The 14,192-nt window shown below is 41.4% G+C and overlaps 1 protein-coding gene across 6 annotated transcripts in view; it reads right to left on the bottom strand.

The window, feature by feature from the left end:
- The window catches only part of LOC144679947 (DNA topoisomerase 1-like), a 139,088-nt gene that overhangs the window by 53,511 nt on the left and 71,385 nt on the right, over positions 1-14,192 (bottom strand). For all 6 annotated transcript variants that reach the window (XM_078540939.1, XM_078540942.1, XM_078540941.1 and 3 more), the window contains 2 exons: positions 9,886-9,949; positions 1,248-1,417 (listed from right to left, as the gene is read on the bottom strand). In XM_078540939.1, the coding sequence (XP_078397065.1) occupies positions 1,248-1,417; positions 9,886-9,949 (234 nt within the window). The remainder of the gene's footprint in view (positions 1-1,247; positions 1,418-9,885; positions 9,950-14,192) is intronic.

Raw genomic sequence — 14,192 nt, 5'->3', positions numbered from 1 at the left:
CATGGTAACTGATCCTCAGATCAGCCTAAGCCTCACTTAGTTCCTAGTGAGATTCTCATTTTTTTTGTGAAAGCAAACAGAGCGAAAAGAAAAACAGGATAACAGAGAAGGGAATAAACAGACCTCACTTATTAGAGAGAACTTTGAAAGTAGTTAAAAAAAAAAACAACTTTTCAACTCAATGGCAATTAGGTTAATTGAATTATTTTAGATTTTTTGTTTCTTTACAAGCTCGCATAGGCAGTTCCTGGAACCTAGGTGCAGCATCAGCTTGAAAATAATGGAGGACAATAGTATTTAATTTTCTCTCTGTAGAACTGATACAGATTGAAAGAATTTGATCAATCTTTCAAGTAATAACGTAGAACAGGGTCTAATGTCAGCCTTGATTCAACGGTAGCACTCTCAAATCAGGAGCTGACTGACTGAGACTGTCAGAGGTGCCTTCTTACACAATCTGTTACATCAAGGCCCTGACTGGCTTTTCAGGTAGACACAAGAGATCCCACTGCAGTATTCAAAATTAGCAAGAATACTTATCCTTTAACAAACACCTAAACTGATAATCTTGTCATTTATTTCACTCATGTGTGGAGAATTGCTGTGTGCTAATGGGCATTGCGTTTCTTACGCTAAAGCAGTAACTGGTATACTTCATTTGCTATAAGTGCTTGAGAACATTGGACGTCATGAAAGGCACTATATGAATGTAAGAATATAAAACTCTCTTTCATGTAGGACTCTTTCTTTTAGCATAAAAAATGAGTCAAAAGGTCATGGGGGGATGGGGTGTGCAGGGAGGCAGGCAGCAAGGGTCGATTGGCCTACCCCTGCTCCTGTTTTATGTTCGTAAACCACAAACATAATGGGGAAAGAGTTTAGTGGCCAGTTAAGGAAAGGGGCAGAGAGAGAGAGAGAGAGAGAGAGAGAGAGAGAGAGAGCGCGAGCATGCACACAAGAGTGACTGGAGATTTTAATGCCGTTATTCTTTCTCTTCTCTTTTCCCTTCGCATTTTACTTTAGGAAAACTGGTTTATTAGAATTCTGAAGTTCTAAAATTCCCCTCTCAACACATTGCCAAGCAAGCTCAGCTTTGCTCCCCAATCCCACTTATTTTTGAGGCACTGCACATAGACATGGTACAAAAAAAGGGGTGATGATTGGATCAAAAGTAACATGAATTTAAGAAAATTGGAGATGATATTGTTAGACAATCCCTTGCTCCAGCCCAAACCCATTAATCTCACCATTTCCATTTTTCTGCTTCTCTTTTCTTCTCTTCCTCCTCCTTCAATTGAGTCTTGCTTTTTTCCCCCTTCCTCAATTTCTGCTTTCTCTCCTTTTCTTCGATTGTGATCTTCACTTTCTTCTTTAGCTTCTCTGAACTCCTCCTTGCTGCCATGCATGCAGATGATGTCTGTTTTGAAATTAAAAATACAAACCTTTTCTACAACATTGAACATGTTAACATGGTATTCAGGAACACCAAAAGAGGGAGGTCAAAACAAACAAATATCACTGCTATTCATTTTACTGAAGTTTCTTTTCCTTTTTTCAGAAATAAGACCGAAAACAAATACTGCAGCATATATTTCCTGGCTGTTAAGAATGTAATACATCTACTGTAAAGACTGTGGCAAAATGATCTCATTTGGCCAAACTACCAATGTTTAACAATGGATTCCAAAAAAATAGCTGTATGATACATTCAATCTTATTTTGAAATTCACTTCAAAATAATATTCTGGTGGAATTCATCATCTCAGGGCAGAATGACAGCACCAGCAGGGATTAACTATACTACTTTTGGGACTCTCAGACAAGTCAACCCACCGTTCCTAACAAATCAATAAACTCTTAAAAAAATCAAATGATTTGATCTGATGAAAGACTCGAAACGTTAACTCTGTCTTCCTCTCCACAGATGCTGTCAGACCTGCTGAGTTTTTCCAGCTATTTTTGTTTTTGTTTCGGATTTCCAGCATCCGCAGTATTTTGCTTTTAACTCCATTAAAAAAACCTTCCTCCTGTCTGAAAAACATCCATTAACTGCTAGCCTCTGTTTCCTGTTGCTTAACCAATTCCGTAACAAAGAAGTACACATAATTCACTGTTTCACCTGGAAGAAAAAGGGGTTGGGGCCTTTGGTTATAAGGAAAGAGGAGAAAGGTCAGGTGTTGCATCCCCTGTACTTGCATGGAAAGGTTCTGTGAGAAGGGGAAGTAGTGATTACGCATTGGATCAGGCTGTCGCAGAGGGAATGAGCCTATCATGGAATTATCCAGATGAGCTGCAGCTGTCTAGAAGACAAGAGATTTCTGCTACAAGATATTCATGTCCATCTGATATCAGGTCCTTTTCTTGATCATGACTTCTGTTCACTGCGCAAGAAAGCTATCTATTCTCCCTCTCCCACCAAAATTATTTGATAAAGATACAGACACATTTCTAATTCATCAATTCGCTCAAATTCCATTCATGTTATCTCAAAACCAATTTCAAATATTGGCATCAAACCATGACAGCAAAATTCAAATTCAAAACCCATACTGTAAATGCCTCACCCATTTCTTGCCCCAATATGTTTCCTTTCAGCACCAGTACAGAATGTATAATCTCTAACTATTCATCATTAAGCTCAAGGTGTAGGGGTGGGTGAGGTCTTATATGATTTATAGAACTAAGGTGACATCCTCATCTGTCAGTTAAATCCAGAGATGGGCTTAAAGTAGTTGTGAATAGCAGAACTGCCAACAGCTTCTGTTCCATGTGCAAGGGCAGCTGGTTCCTGCCTCCTTTCTGCAACATGCGCAGGCAGCAGAGGAAATTTCAATCCCAGGGTTTTCAAGGAAATAGGGAGGACATTACAACTGTCCTCACTTTATCCTTAAAAAGTTCTCTTGATTCAGGAGCCATTCCTTTGGATCGGAAAAGTGTGCATTCCACTCCTCTATTTAAGAAGGGTGAGAAAAGGAAGGCAGGGATTTTTTTTTAAACCAGTTAGTTTAACAACTGTTGTCAGGAAATTATTAGAATCTATAATTAAGAGCAAGGTGACTGAACACCTTGAATATTTTCAGTTGATTACAGACCACCAACATGGATTATACATCCAAAGGTGTGCCTGATGACCCCGATTGACTTTTTGGTTTTTTTACACAAGAACATAAGAAATAGGAGCAGAAGTAGGCCATTTGACCCTTCTAGCCTGCTCCACCATTTGATAAGATCAAGGCTTATCAGATTGTGGCCTTACTGACACTTTCCTACCAACCCCCCATAATCCTTGTAGATCAAAAATCTGTCTGACATAGAGTATTGAATATATTAATGACCCAGCCTCCATCACTTTCTGGAGTAGACAATTCCAAAGCTTAATGGCCATCTGAGAAAATAAATTACTCCTCATCTCAGACTAAAATGGGAGACCCTTTATTTTGAAACCATGCACCGTATTCTAGATTCCACCACAACGGGTTGGGGGGGGGAAACAAGCAACTACCATGTCAAGCCCCCTCAGGATCTTATATGCTTCAATATCATCTCTCATTCTTTTAAACTCCTAATGTTTGGGCTCAATCTTTCTTCATAAGACAACCCCTTCATACTAGGAATCCATCTAGTGAACCTTCTCTGAACTGCTTCCAATGAAGTAAGGAGACCAAAACTATACACAGTACTCTAGATGTAGTCTCACCAATGCCCTGACCACTTCCCTACTTTTATACACCATCCCATTCACCTTCCTAATGACCTGCTGTACCAGCATGCTAACTTTGAGATTCAAGTACGAGGGCACCCAGATCTCCCTCTCCCACAGCTTTCTGCAGTCTCTCTCCATTTAAATAATATTCTGCTTTTCTATTCTTCCTGCCAAAGCAGACAACCTTACATTTTCCCACATTATACTCCATCTGCCAATTTTTTGTCCAGTCACTTAACCTATCCATACCCTTTGCAGACTCCTCCCATCCTCCTCACAACTGACCTTCCCACATAACTTTATATGATCAGAAAATTTGGCTACAATACAGTCAAAGTCATTAGTGTAGACTGTAAATAGTTAAAGCCCCAACAATTATCCCTGGGGCACCCTACTAGTTACAGTTTGCCAACCTGAAAATGACCTATTTCTCCTGACTCCATTCCCTGTTAGTTAGCCAATCCTCTATCCATGCTAATACATTATGCCCAACAACCATGAGCTCGTGTGGTAAAATTTTATGTGGCACCTTGTCAAATGTCTTTTGAAAATACAAACACACTACATCTGCTGGTTCCCTTTATCAACCCTGCTTGTTACATCCTCAAAGAAGTCTAATAAATTTGTCAAACACTATTTCCCTTCCAAAAAAGCAATGTTGACTCTGCTTGATTGTATTATAATTTTCTAAATGTCCAGCTACTATTCCCTTAATAATAGATGCTAATGTTTTCCCAATGACAGATGTTAGACTAACTGGCTTCTAGTTGCCTGCTTTCTGTCTTTTTGAAAAGGCGACTCAAGTAATGGACAGGGAAATGCCTATGGATGTGATTAATATGGTCTTCCAGAAGGTATTTGATAAATTCCTTCATAAGAGACTGTTAACTAGTGTTGAAACTCATGGAATTAAGGCACAGAGGAAAATTATTGACCTGGCTAGAAACTTGACTGGGCTGGAGGTGACAGAATAAGAATGATAGGTGGGCTCACAGAAGCCATGACAATCAATGAATGCTTTCATAAGGAATTGGATGGGCATGAGGGAGAAATAAACTTGCAGGGCTAGGGGGATACAGCAGGGGAATGGACTGACTGGATTGCTCTCAAGAGCCAGCACTGATTTGATGGGCTGACAAACCTTGCCTGTGCCATAAATGACTATGAACTCAAGAGTTCTCCCTCCCCCAGTGAGACATATCCATTTCCTGTATCAGCCATCCTTGTCATAGCAACAAACCTTAAATCTGTGGCCCTAGTGAATGTGCCACCAATTAAAAGGAACAGCTTTTCATTGTATAACTTATCTAAAGCTGTCAAAATTTTGGACACATATATCTAATCTCCCCTCAATCTCCTTTGGTCCAAGGAAAACAACCCCAGCTTCTCCAACTTAACCTTGTAGCTAAAATCCCATATTTCTGGAACCATTCTGTTAAATCTCTTTTGCACCCACTCAGGGACCCTCACATCCTTCCTAAAGAATGATGGCCAGAACAGGATGCAATATTCTAACTGTCCTAACCAGAGATTTATAAAGATGATTTCTGAGGGGAAACACTTATTTGGACAGTTTATACTTTGGATTTGAGTTGAGAATCTGTATAGGGTGGCCTTTAGGTGAGGCACCAAGGGAGAAAAAAAAAGAGATCCTATTCATGCGGATTCAAACTCAAGGCCCTAGAAAACAGTGAATAACCCTAGGCAGAAACTGGCGCCAATACACTTAAACCTACATTTAAGATACATTACTATGTGTAGCTTCTTAATTTGAACCCAAGTAAAGAGTTATCAATTGTTTTGCAATATCTTTTAAAAGTCAAAATTACATTTTTAAATGAATAAGCTAAAGGCAAACCAGTTAGATACATGCTGTGAAAAAGCAGAGAATCATTCTGAAAATTATTTTGAGTGTATGTGATTTTTGCAATCTCTTCTCTGGTTTGAGTAGTTTTTTTAGTATCCAACACATAAATGACTTTTCATTATGTAGTGACATCGAAGGGTCAGATTTTATGCCTAGTGGTCTGGTCATCTATAGACTTGATACAGACGCAACAAAGCTACATCCAGCCACATTGACTATCAAAGCCCATTCCAGTAACATTTGGGGGAGTTAGTGCCAAAATTGGTAGATCTGTCCAATAGGCTAGTCAAGCAACACAGAATCATACTTCACAGCTAACATGTCATTCACTGTCCTTGGGTACGGCCTAATCCACCCCCAGCCCATTAGGGGTGATGGAGCAGCTGTTACACTAAAAACATGCTCACTGGTCCCCAGTTGGGGTTCTGCTAGGGCCAGAAACTCATACATAAAGATCCTAGGGCTGTGTCCTTGGCCCAACCACCTGCATCATCAATTACCTCCCTCCATCATATGGCTAGAAGTGGGAATGTTCACTAATGATTGCAGTGTTGAGGTCAATTTGCAATTCCTCAGATAATAAACCATTGTGATACATAGCAAGACCTAGACAACATTCAGACGTGGGCTGGTATGTAGGATTCATGCCACACTAGTGCCAGGCAATGACTAGCTGAAACAAGAGAGTCTAACCACCACCATTACCACCAAATCCCCCACCTCAATCAACATTCTGGATGTCACATTGCTGCAGACACATTTCTGGTCAATGACATAAAATACTGTGGCTGTAAAAGGTCAGAGGCTGGGTATTCTACAGCGAGTAGAGCTCACCTCCTGACTTTCTAAAACATTCCACACCCTTTAAAGGCACAAGTCAGGAGTGTGATGGAATATTCTCCACTTGACTGGATTAGTGCAGTTCCAACAACACTCGAGCTCCGCAAAACAGTTTGCTTTGATTGGCACCCCATCCACTATCTTAACCATCACCCCTCCACCGCTAACAGAACATGACTGCAGGATGTACCATGGGAACACCACCACCTAGAAGGTTCCCTCCAAGCCACTCACCATCCTTACTTGGAAATATATCACCATTCCTTCACTGGTGGATCAAAATCCTAGAATTCCTTCCCTAACAGCACTGTGGGTGTACCTATGCCATATGGACTGCAGCAGTTTAAGGCAGCAGCTTACCACCACCTTCTCAAGGGCAATTAGGGATGGGCAATAAATGGTGACCTAGCCAGCAATGCCCACATCCCATGAATGGATTAAAAAAAATTAAAATATGCTCTGCACCAAGGCTTCAACAGCACAACCCAAACCTTCAACCCACCTAGAAGAATAAGGGAAACAAGCACGTGGGAACACCGTCTCACAGTTTCCCTCCAACATTATCAGCATTCCTTAAATCGGTCACTGGGTCAAAATCTTGGAACTCACTACCTAACATTGCGAGTATCTTCACCACATAGGCTCCACGGTTCAAGGCGGCAGATCACCACCTCCACCACTTCACATCCTGTGAATGATTATAGATTTTGTTTCAGAGGCTATTATAATCCAGTCTTTGACAGACATCCACCTACTCACCTTTCCCAGTGTGGATTGCAGGATAGTTGTTCAGGTTCCCGAATGCTAAGTTATTTACAAAACTCAGATGTAATAAACAACGAGGAAGGCTTTCAATAAGCTAACAGACATAAGATTATTACACAAGATACTGGCTCATGCGGTTTGGGATAATATACTAGCATGGATAGAGGATTAGTTAAAGTGCAGAAAACAGTAGAAATAAAATAGGTAATTTACAAGTTGGCAGGCTATATTACTACGGCGGTGGTAGTACAGGGGACAGGGGTGGAGGGTTTTACAAGGACCATTGCTGGCCCTCAGCTATTTAAAATCTATATTAGTGACTTAGATGAAGGGACAGAGTGTAATGTAAGTTTGTGGATGGTAGAAAGCTAGGTGGGAAAGTAAATTGTGAGGAGGATCCAAGCAGTCTGCAAAGGGATACAGACAGGTTAAGTGAGTGGTCAAGAAGGTAGCAGATAGAGTATAATGTAAGAAAACGTGAACTTATTCACTTTGGTATGAAGAACAGAAAAATAATATTTTATAACGGTGGGAAGCTATTAAATGTTGATGTTCAGGGGGATTTGGTGTCCTTGTTCATGAAACACGAAAGGTTAACATTCAGGTACAGCAATTGAGGCAGCAAATGGTATGTTGGAATGGAATTTGGTGTAAAAGTATACTCCTGCTGCAATTGGACAAGGCTTTGGTGGGACCACACCTGGAGTACTGTGTATTGTTTTTGTCTCCATACCCAAGGAAGGATACACTTGCCTCAGAAGCAATGCAACTAAGGTTCACTAGTTTGATGCCTTGAATGACAGGGTGGTTCTGAGAAGAGATCAAGTAGAATGGGCCTACATTTGGAGTTTAGAAGAATGGAAGGTGGTGATGTCATTGAAACATACAAGACTCAAGGGGAGATATATAGGCTGGAGAGAATCTAGAACTACTCAATCTCAGCACAAGGAGTTGGCCATTTGGAACCGAGCCGAGAAAAAAATCCTTCATTCGGAAGGTGTCAATATTTGGAATTCTATACTTAAAAGTGGATGTTCAGACATGGAGTATATTCAAAAGAAAGAGTTGCGTTTATAAAGCAACTTTTACGATTGCAGGGCATCCCAAGTACTTTACAGCCAATGAAGTATGTTTTGAAATGTAGTTACTGTTGCAATGTAGGAAACATGGCAGTCAATTTGCACACAGCAAGCTCCCACAAACAGCAATGTGAAAATGACCAGATCGGCATCTTTTTGTGATGTCGAATAAGGAATGAATACTGGCCAGGACAAGAGGGATAGCTCCCCTGTTCTTCTTCAAACTATGCAATGGGATCATTTATCTTCACTTGAGAGGATAGATAAAACCTTGGTTTAATGGCACCTCCAGCAGCACAGCATTGAGCACAAGTCAGGGCTGACACTAAGTCCTAGAGTGGGACATGAATTCTCAATCATCTGACTTAGAGATCTATCAGAGCGCTATCAATTGAGTTAAGGCTGTGATAGCTAAGAGAATCAAGGGAAATGGGAATCAGACATGATCGAATTAAATAGCAGAACAGGCTTGAAGGGCTGTATAGCCAAGTCCTGCTCCTATTTGTGTTCTTATGATCATAGTGACATACTTCATGAAGACATAAAACAGACTGGTAAAATAGGCAGACACATAGCAGATGAAGCTTAATGCAGAGAAGTATGAAGGGATATATTTTAGTAGGAAGAATGAGGAACGGCAATATAAACTAAATTGTATAATTTTAAAGGAACTGAATATAGGTGCACAAATCTTTCAAAGTGGACAAGTTGAGAAGGCAATTTTAAAAAAAAAGGTTCCACGGCATTATTAATTGAGAAAGAGTTCTAAAACAAGGAGGTTAGGCTAAACCTTCAGAAAACACTCATTAGGCTTAAATATTGAGTTCGATACAAGGAAGATGTCAAGGTCTTAGAGAGGGTGTAGAAGCGATTTCGTGGAATGGTACCAGGGATGAGGGACTGTTGAGAGTCCCTAGAGGCTGTGGTTGTTCTACTTATAGCAGAGAAGGTTAAGGATAGATTTTATAGTTATTTGAGAGGTAGTGTTCAAGAGTATGAATAGTTTTGATAGAATAGTGGAGAAACTTTTCTGCTTGGCAGTAACCAAGTGATTTGATAAAAGAAGCAGAAGTGACATGGGGAATATTTTTTAAACATACAATCAGTTAGTATGGTGATCTAGAATGCCATCCCTGAAAGGGTGACGCAGGCAGACTTAATAGTAACTTTCAAAAGAGAATTGGACAAATATTTGAAGGTAGGTGGGGAAGTGGGATTAATTGGTTAGCTCTACAAAAGATCCAGCACAGGAACTATGGGCTAAATAGCCTTCTTCTATCCTGCATCGTTGTATGATTCTATGCTTGTTCTCTACTGGAGGCTAATAATAGCAATCCAAATGCAACTTCAGTTACTTCAACAAAGACCTATTATTGTAGGTCATACACCATGTGGTGATTTTTAGCCAATAAACCTATTTTAACATAGGAATTATTGGACAAAACAGTCCACCTAGTTGACCTTTACGATCCCAGCAGCTGCATAATACAATAATAATGGTGCTGTTGGCTAATCATGGTATTTTGTTGCTAATACATGTGAGGATTAGAAATCAGACTAATGTTAAATTTAATTTTTTCGCAAATTATAGTAGTGTGGTTGGTAACAAATAGAAACTGATGAAGGCATACCTGAGGTATCTCATCATCCTCTTCAGTTTCCTCCAGTTTTGGCTTCTTGAGTTTGTCATTTGAACTAAAAGTAAAGCAGAAGAGGTTTCTTTCAACAATTTAAGCAATATTAACTGTGCATGATCTATTCATTTAAAATGCACAAGTTCTTTAATTTTTTTGGGCGGTAGCGCACACGTGGCAACTTAAAAGTGGCCGCCTTGTGCTTGGCCCTTGTGGGAACTTCCAGGATGCTGCAGGGTCACGCAGCTGAAGAAACATTGATACTGACCCTTGCTGAAGAAACAAGTTTTGAAGTGTTAGCTTGCTCAGTTGATAGCATTTGTCTGAATAAAAAGTTTGCAAGTTCGCACCCCATTCCAGGCCAACACTCCAGTACTGAGGAAGTCAGGTAGTTACACAAAGCTCGTCTACTACACCTTTCAGGTGCATGTTAATGATTCCATAATTCTACTCGAATACAATGCCTTTTTAGCAGCTGGCCAATATTCCTGCCTCAGGAAACAGGCCAACAAAAAGATTAAACGGACATTCATCACATAGCAAGATGCTACAAGCATCAATCTGTAAAACGATTGCTGCATCATTATGCTGCATTTCAAAGTGATTCCATGTATGGGAAGTGTTTTGAGATGTTTGAGGGGCAGGATAAAACATGGCATATCAGGATGCATCAGAGGATCACACAGGTTTAACCAAATTGCAGATTAAGGTTTTAAGTGTTTGCAGTTTAGAAAAAAACTAGAACGCATCTGACATTTTGGCCAAGCCTGGGAGCTGATGGCTAGCCTATGGGCCAGTCCATGATAAACTAAGGAATGTAATTTGGGTCAGGATAAAATAAGTTGATGAATGGTCCATGAGTTGTACTGTAATAAACCTATAGCTTGACCTCAGGGTCAAGATATGCAGATGAATAGGCACTGCAATGAAACATCAGGACAGGTAAGCAAAGTTCATGTTTTGGAACATCATTTGTGCTAATGGTTAGGTCATTCCATGATTGTTTTACAAATTCATCTGTAACTTCAGAGGTGATGAACAGGTCATTCCCTGTTTATGTTGTAAACTCATTTGCAATTAAGGATATAATGCATTAGATGTACAAGAACATTGAGTTCATGGTGACTCTCTGAAAAACGGTATAAATAATTGACTGAAGCTGTGTAACTTCGAATTCCCTTTCACAGCATTCTGAAAGGACAGTTCCCCTGTGTGCACACTTGTACTAAATAAAAAATTACTGCTTGAATTTACCTACAGTCATTGACAGGGTGTTGAGTGTCTTTTAGATAGTCCACAACAACTGGCGCTGTGAGTAGGGTCTCCACCAGCGACTGAGGAATTGTTCAGTTGGACACACCAGGCAGGTGAGCACCTTTAATTTACCACCCATAGTCAGGGTATAAGTCCAGCAATCAAGTGACACAGTTCGCAGAGACCCAACCCGGAGAGTCGGCTGAAGGTGAGGAAGCAGGAGCTATACAGTTAGCCGTGAGCCGCCCGTTGACAGGTCAGAACCATTCCTAGGCGACAGGCCAGGTACAGCCACACAAGGAGCCGGGCAGGTCAGAACTGCCAGAACGCAGGCCAGAGGAGAGGTACCATTAACTGCGAGCCACCAGCAAATAGCAGTACATAGGTCAGAACAGTCTCTTGATGACGGGCCAGACAGAGCTGCACCAAGAGACAGGCAGGTCAGAACCGCTGAAGTGCAGGCCAGAGGGCCGGGTACCATGTTACATGTCCGGATTAGATGAGAATGAGTTGGGACCGGGAGGGTCAACAACTACATTTTTAAACAGACAGAAATAATAAACTAAGGGAAAATGAGAAAGAAAGGATGGGATCTGGAGGACCACCCCATCCGGCTAAATAGAAGGGGTGATGGGATGCTCAGGATAAGGACAAGGAAGAGAAAGTTATGGTTATCATTTATCAGTAGCTACTTAGGACTCAGCAAACGGGTAAAAAAAATCAGATTGAGAGAAAGCAAAATAAAGTGCGATACAGGTGCTAGGACCAAGACTTACATTCCCACACAGTACTAACAACACTGACTGGGGAGAACTGAGAAAAGAGGCGCAGAGTATGGCAGGCTGGACAATGACTGGGACTGGAAGCAGTCACCACAGTTTGATGCTGTGGTTTCCTCAGCTCTGCCTGAGACAAGAGACAAAAGGACCAATGGCCATGGTCCCCACTGTACACGAACAACCGCAGGATGATCAAGGGAAACACCCAAACAACAATAAAATATGTCCCTTTTACCCCGGCTGAAAGACAAATGGCAACTAGGGACCTACCTATCCCTAGACAAAACCATGCAAATACTGATTTCTGGAACAAGTTGGAGGAAATAATCAATATCCACTCATTCTGCCCAGAGGACATACAAGTCCTAGTAAGGTCTAAAGTGCCCCGCCAGATTGGGCTACAAATAAATAATTTAGATACCAGTGGGAGGTGAATGAACACCCAGGGTTTAACCCAAGTAGGTGGACACAATTGATTCAAGAAACTGGTCAAGGAAGGAAATGCCCAAACCAACTGGTCAGCAGTTGTAGGCTTAACACAGAACAAAGGCAAAAGGTACCCATGACTATGCTGAAAGACACTGCCTATTGTGATTTCTCCAGCATGAATAATCCAGACAGGGACGATCCAATGTTTCTGAAAATGTTAAAAGGGCCAAGTTCTGAACACCCCCTAGTAAGTCCTTGAGTTGGGAATACCAGTAGGGGCAGATTACATGAGATAGTGGACTGGGCTACCGAGGTAGACATAAAGCATAAAAAAGGAATGCCCACAGGCAAGGTGGGTGCAGTGACCAGCACAACAAATTGCTGTCTGGGGAGGAAGAAAAGTTTAGAAACAAATGACATTAATTTAAAAGGCTGAGAGCTTCTGGCTGAGAAAAGAATTTAATAAAGCAATACAGTTTGTTCCCAAAATATAAAGGCAAGGCTGAAGTTTTGGAGTTTGGCAGGAATCCAGTTTGAACTTTTCAAAACACGAGTCAAGAAAAGATGCTAAAATTCAAATTACGTTCATGTCAAGTCATTGTTAAAGCAGGGTGTTGTTTGCAAACATCAAAGATTTTAAAAATCTCCGCAAAGTAATCCCCTGTCGATACCAGAATCCCCCATTGTGTAGCCGTAATAGATTATGCTACCTGGTCTATAAAGGTTAGCGAGCCCATAGAGGTGACCAGGGAGGTCATTTTACATACCAGCCACACAGTGGTGGAACTGTTAAACACCAGTAGATTAAAGACAGTCTCAGACAGCAGGAGAGCTACATGGGAAGCAGTGTTGCTGCCAAGAGATAAGTCAATACAGATAGTTAAGAGATATGGGGCCCAATCCTGTCTGAGGTATTATGGACATAGTTTCCTCGCACTCATGTGCCTCCCCTACCACCTCTGATTACCTCAGCCGGATCCGTCAGGAACCCCTAGAAGATAGAAACCTTACCCTGTTTGTGGATGGGTCACGAAAGTATGTGAACGGAACCCCCAGGAAAGGATGGGCAGTTGCTTAAGGAAGTCTCCCAGGAGACCTCTCTGCACAGGTTGCCGAATCTACGGCTTTCACTGAAGCCCTCAAGCAAGCCAAAGACCGCATCGTGAATATCAATACCAACAGCAGGGGTCGTTCACAACTAAATGATGGCATTGGGTAGGCGAGGTTATGTGGCCTCTAGTGGGTGCAAAAACAGTACGAGGAAGTAGGAAAAGGATTGGTAGAAGTGGCAGGATTACCCTGACAAGCAGCTGTGATAAAAACTAAGGCACATCAGAAGTTTCAGGACCCTATCCAGAAGGGAAATCAGGGGCAGATGAGGCAGCAAAGCAAGCAGCAGAAGCAGGGACCCTGGAGCCAGTGACAGTTGCATTACTGGCCTGGAGGAGGTAGATATCCAGAAAGTACATGATGAGACGTCAGAAATGGAAAAGGAAAAGTGGGAAAGAAGGAGTGAAGTAAAGATGAATACAGAATTTAGTGGAAGGATGGGTGAATAGTGGCCCCAGAATGCATGAGATAAAACCTGCTCAAGATTTATCATGGAAATCAACATTCTGGGAGGAACGCCATGTTTGGGTATCTGAAGCAGTGATGGCAGTGGCTGGAAACGGGTAGGGATGTAGCAAAGCATTGTCAGTGATGCGTCACCTGTGCCCAGTTTGATGCTGGTAAAGCTGTAAAAATTAAAATGGCCCATCAGCCCAAACCCAAAGGGCCTTGGGAACACATCCATATAGAGTCTACTGGACCACTGCCCCCTAGAAGGCAGAGCGTACTGCT

The sequence above is a fragment of the Cetorhinus maximus genome, chromosome 4 (genome assembly GCF_964194155.1).
Source record: "Cetorhinus maximus chromosome 4, sCetMax3.hap1.1, whole genome shotgun sequence".
Classification (NCBI taxonomy): Eukaryota; Metazoa; Chordata; class Chondrichthyes; order Lamniformes; family Cetorhinidae; genus Cetorhinus; species Cetorhinus maximus.
Note: the sequence above shows the minus strand (reverse complement) of the source record. Positions and strands in the feature narration are given on the sequence as shown.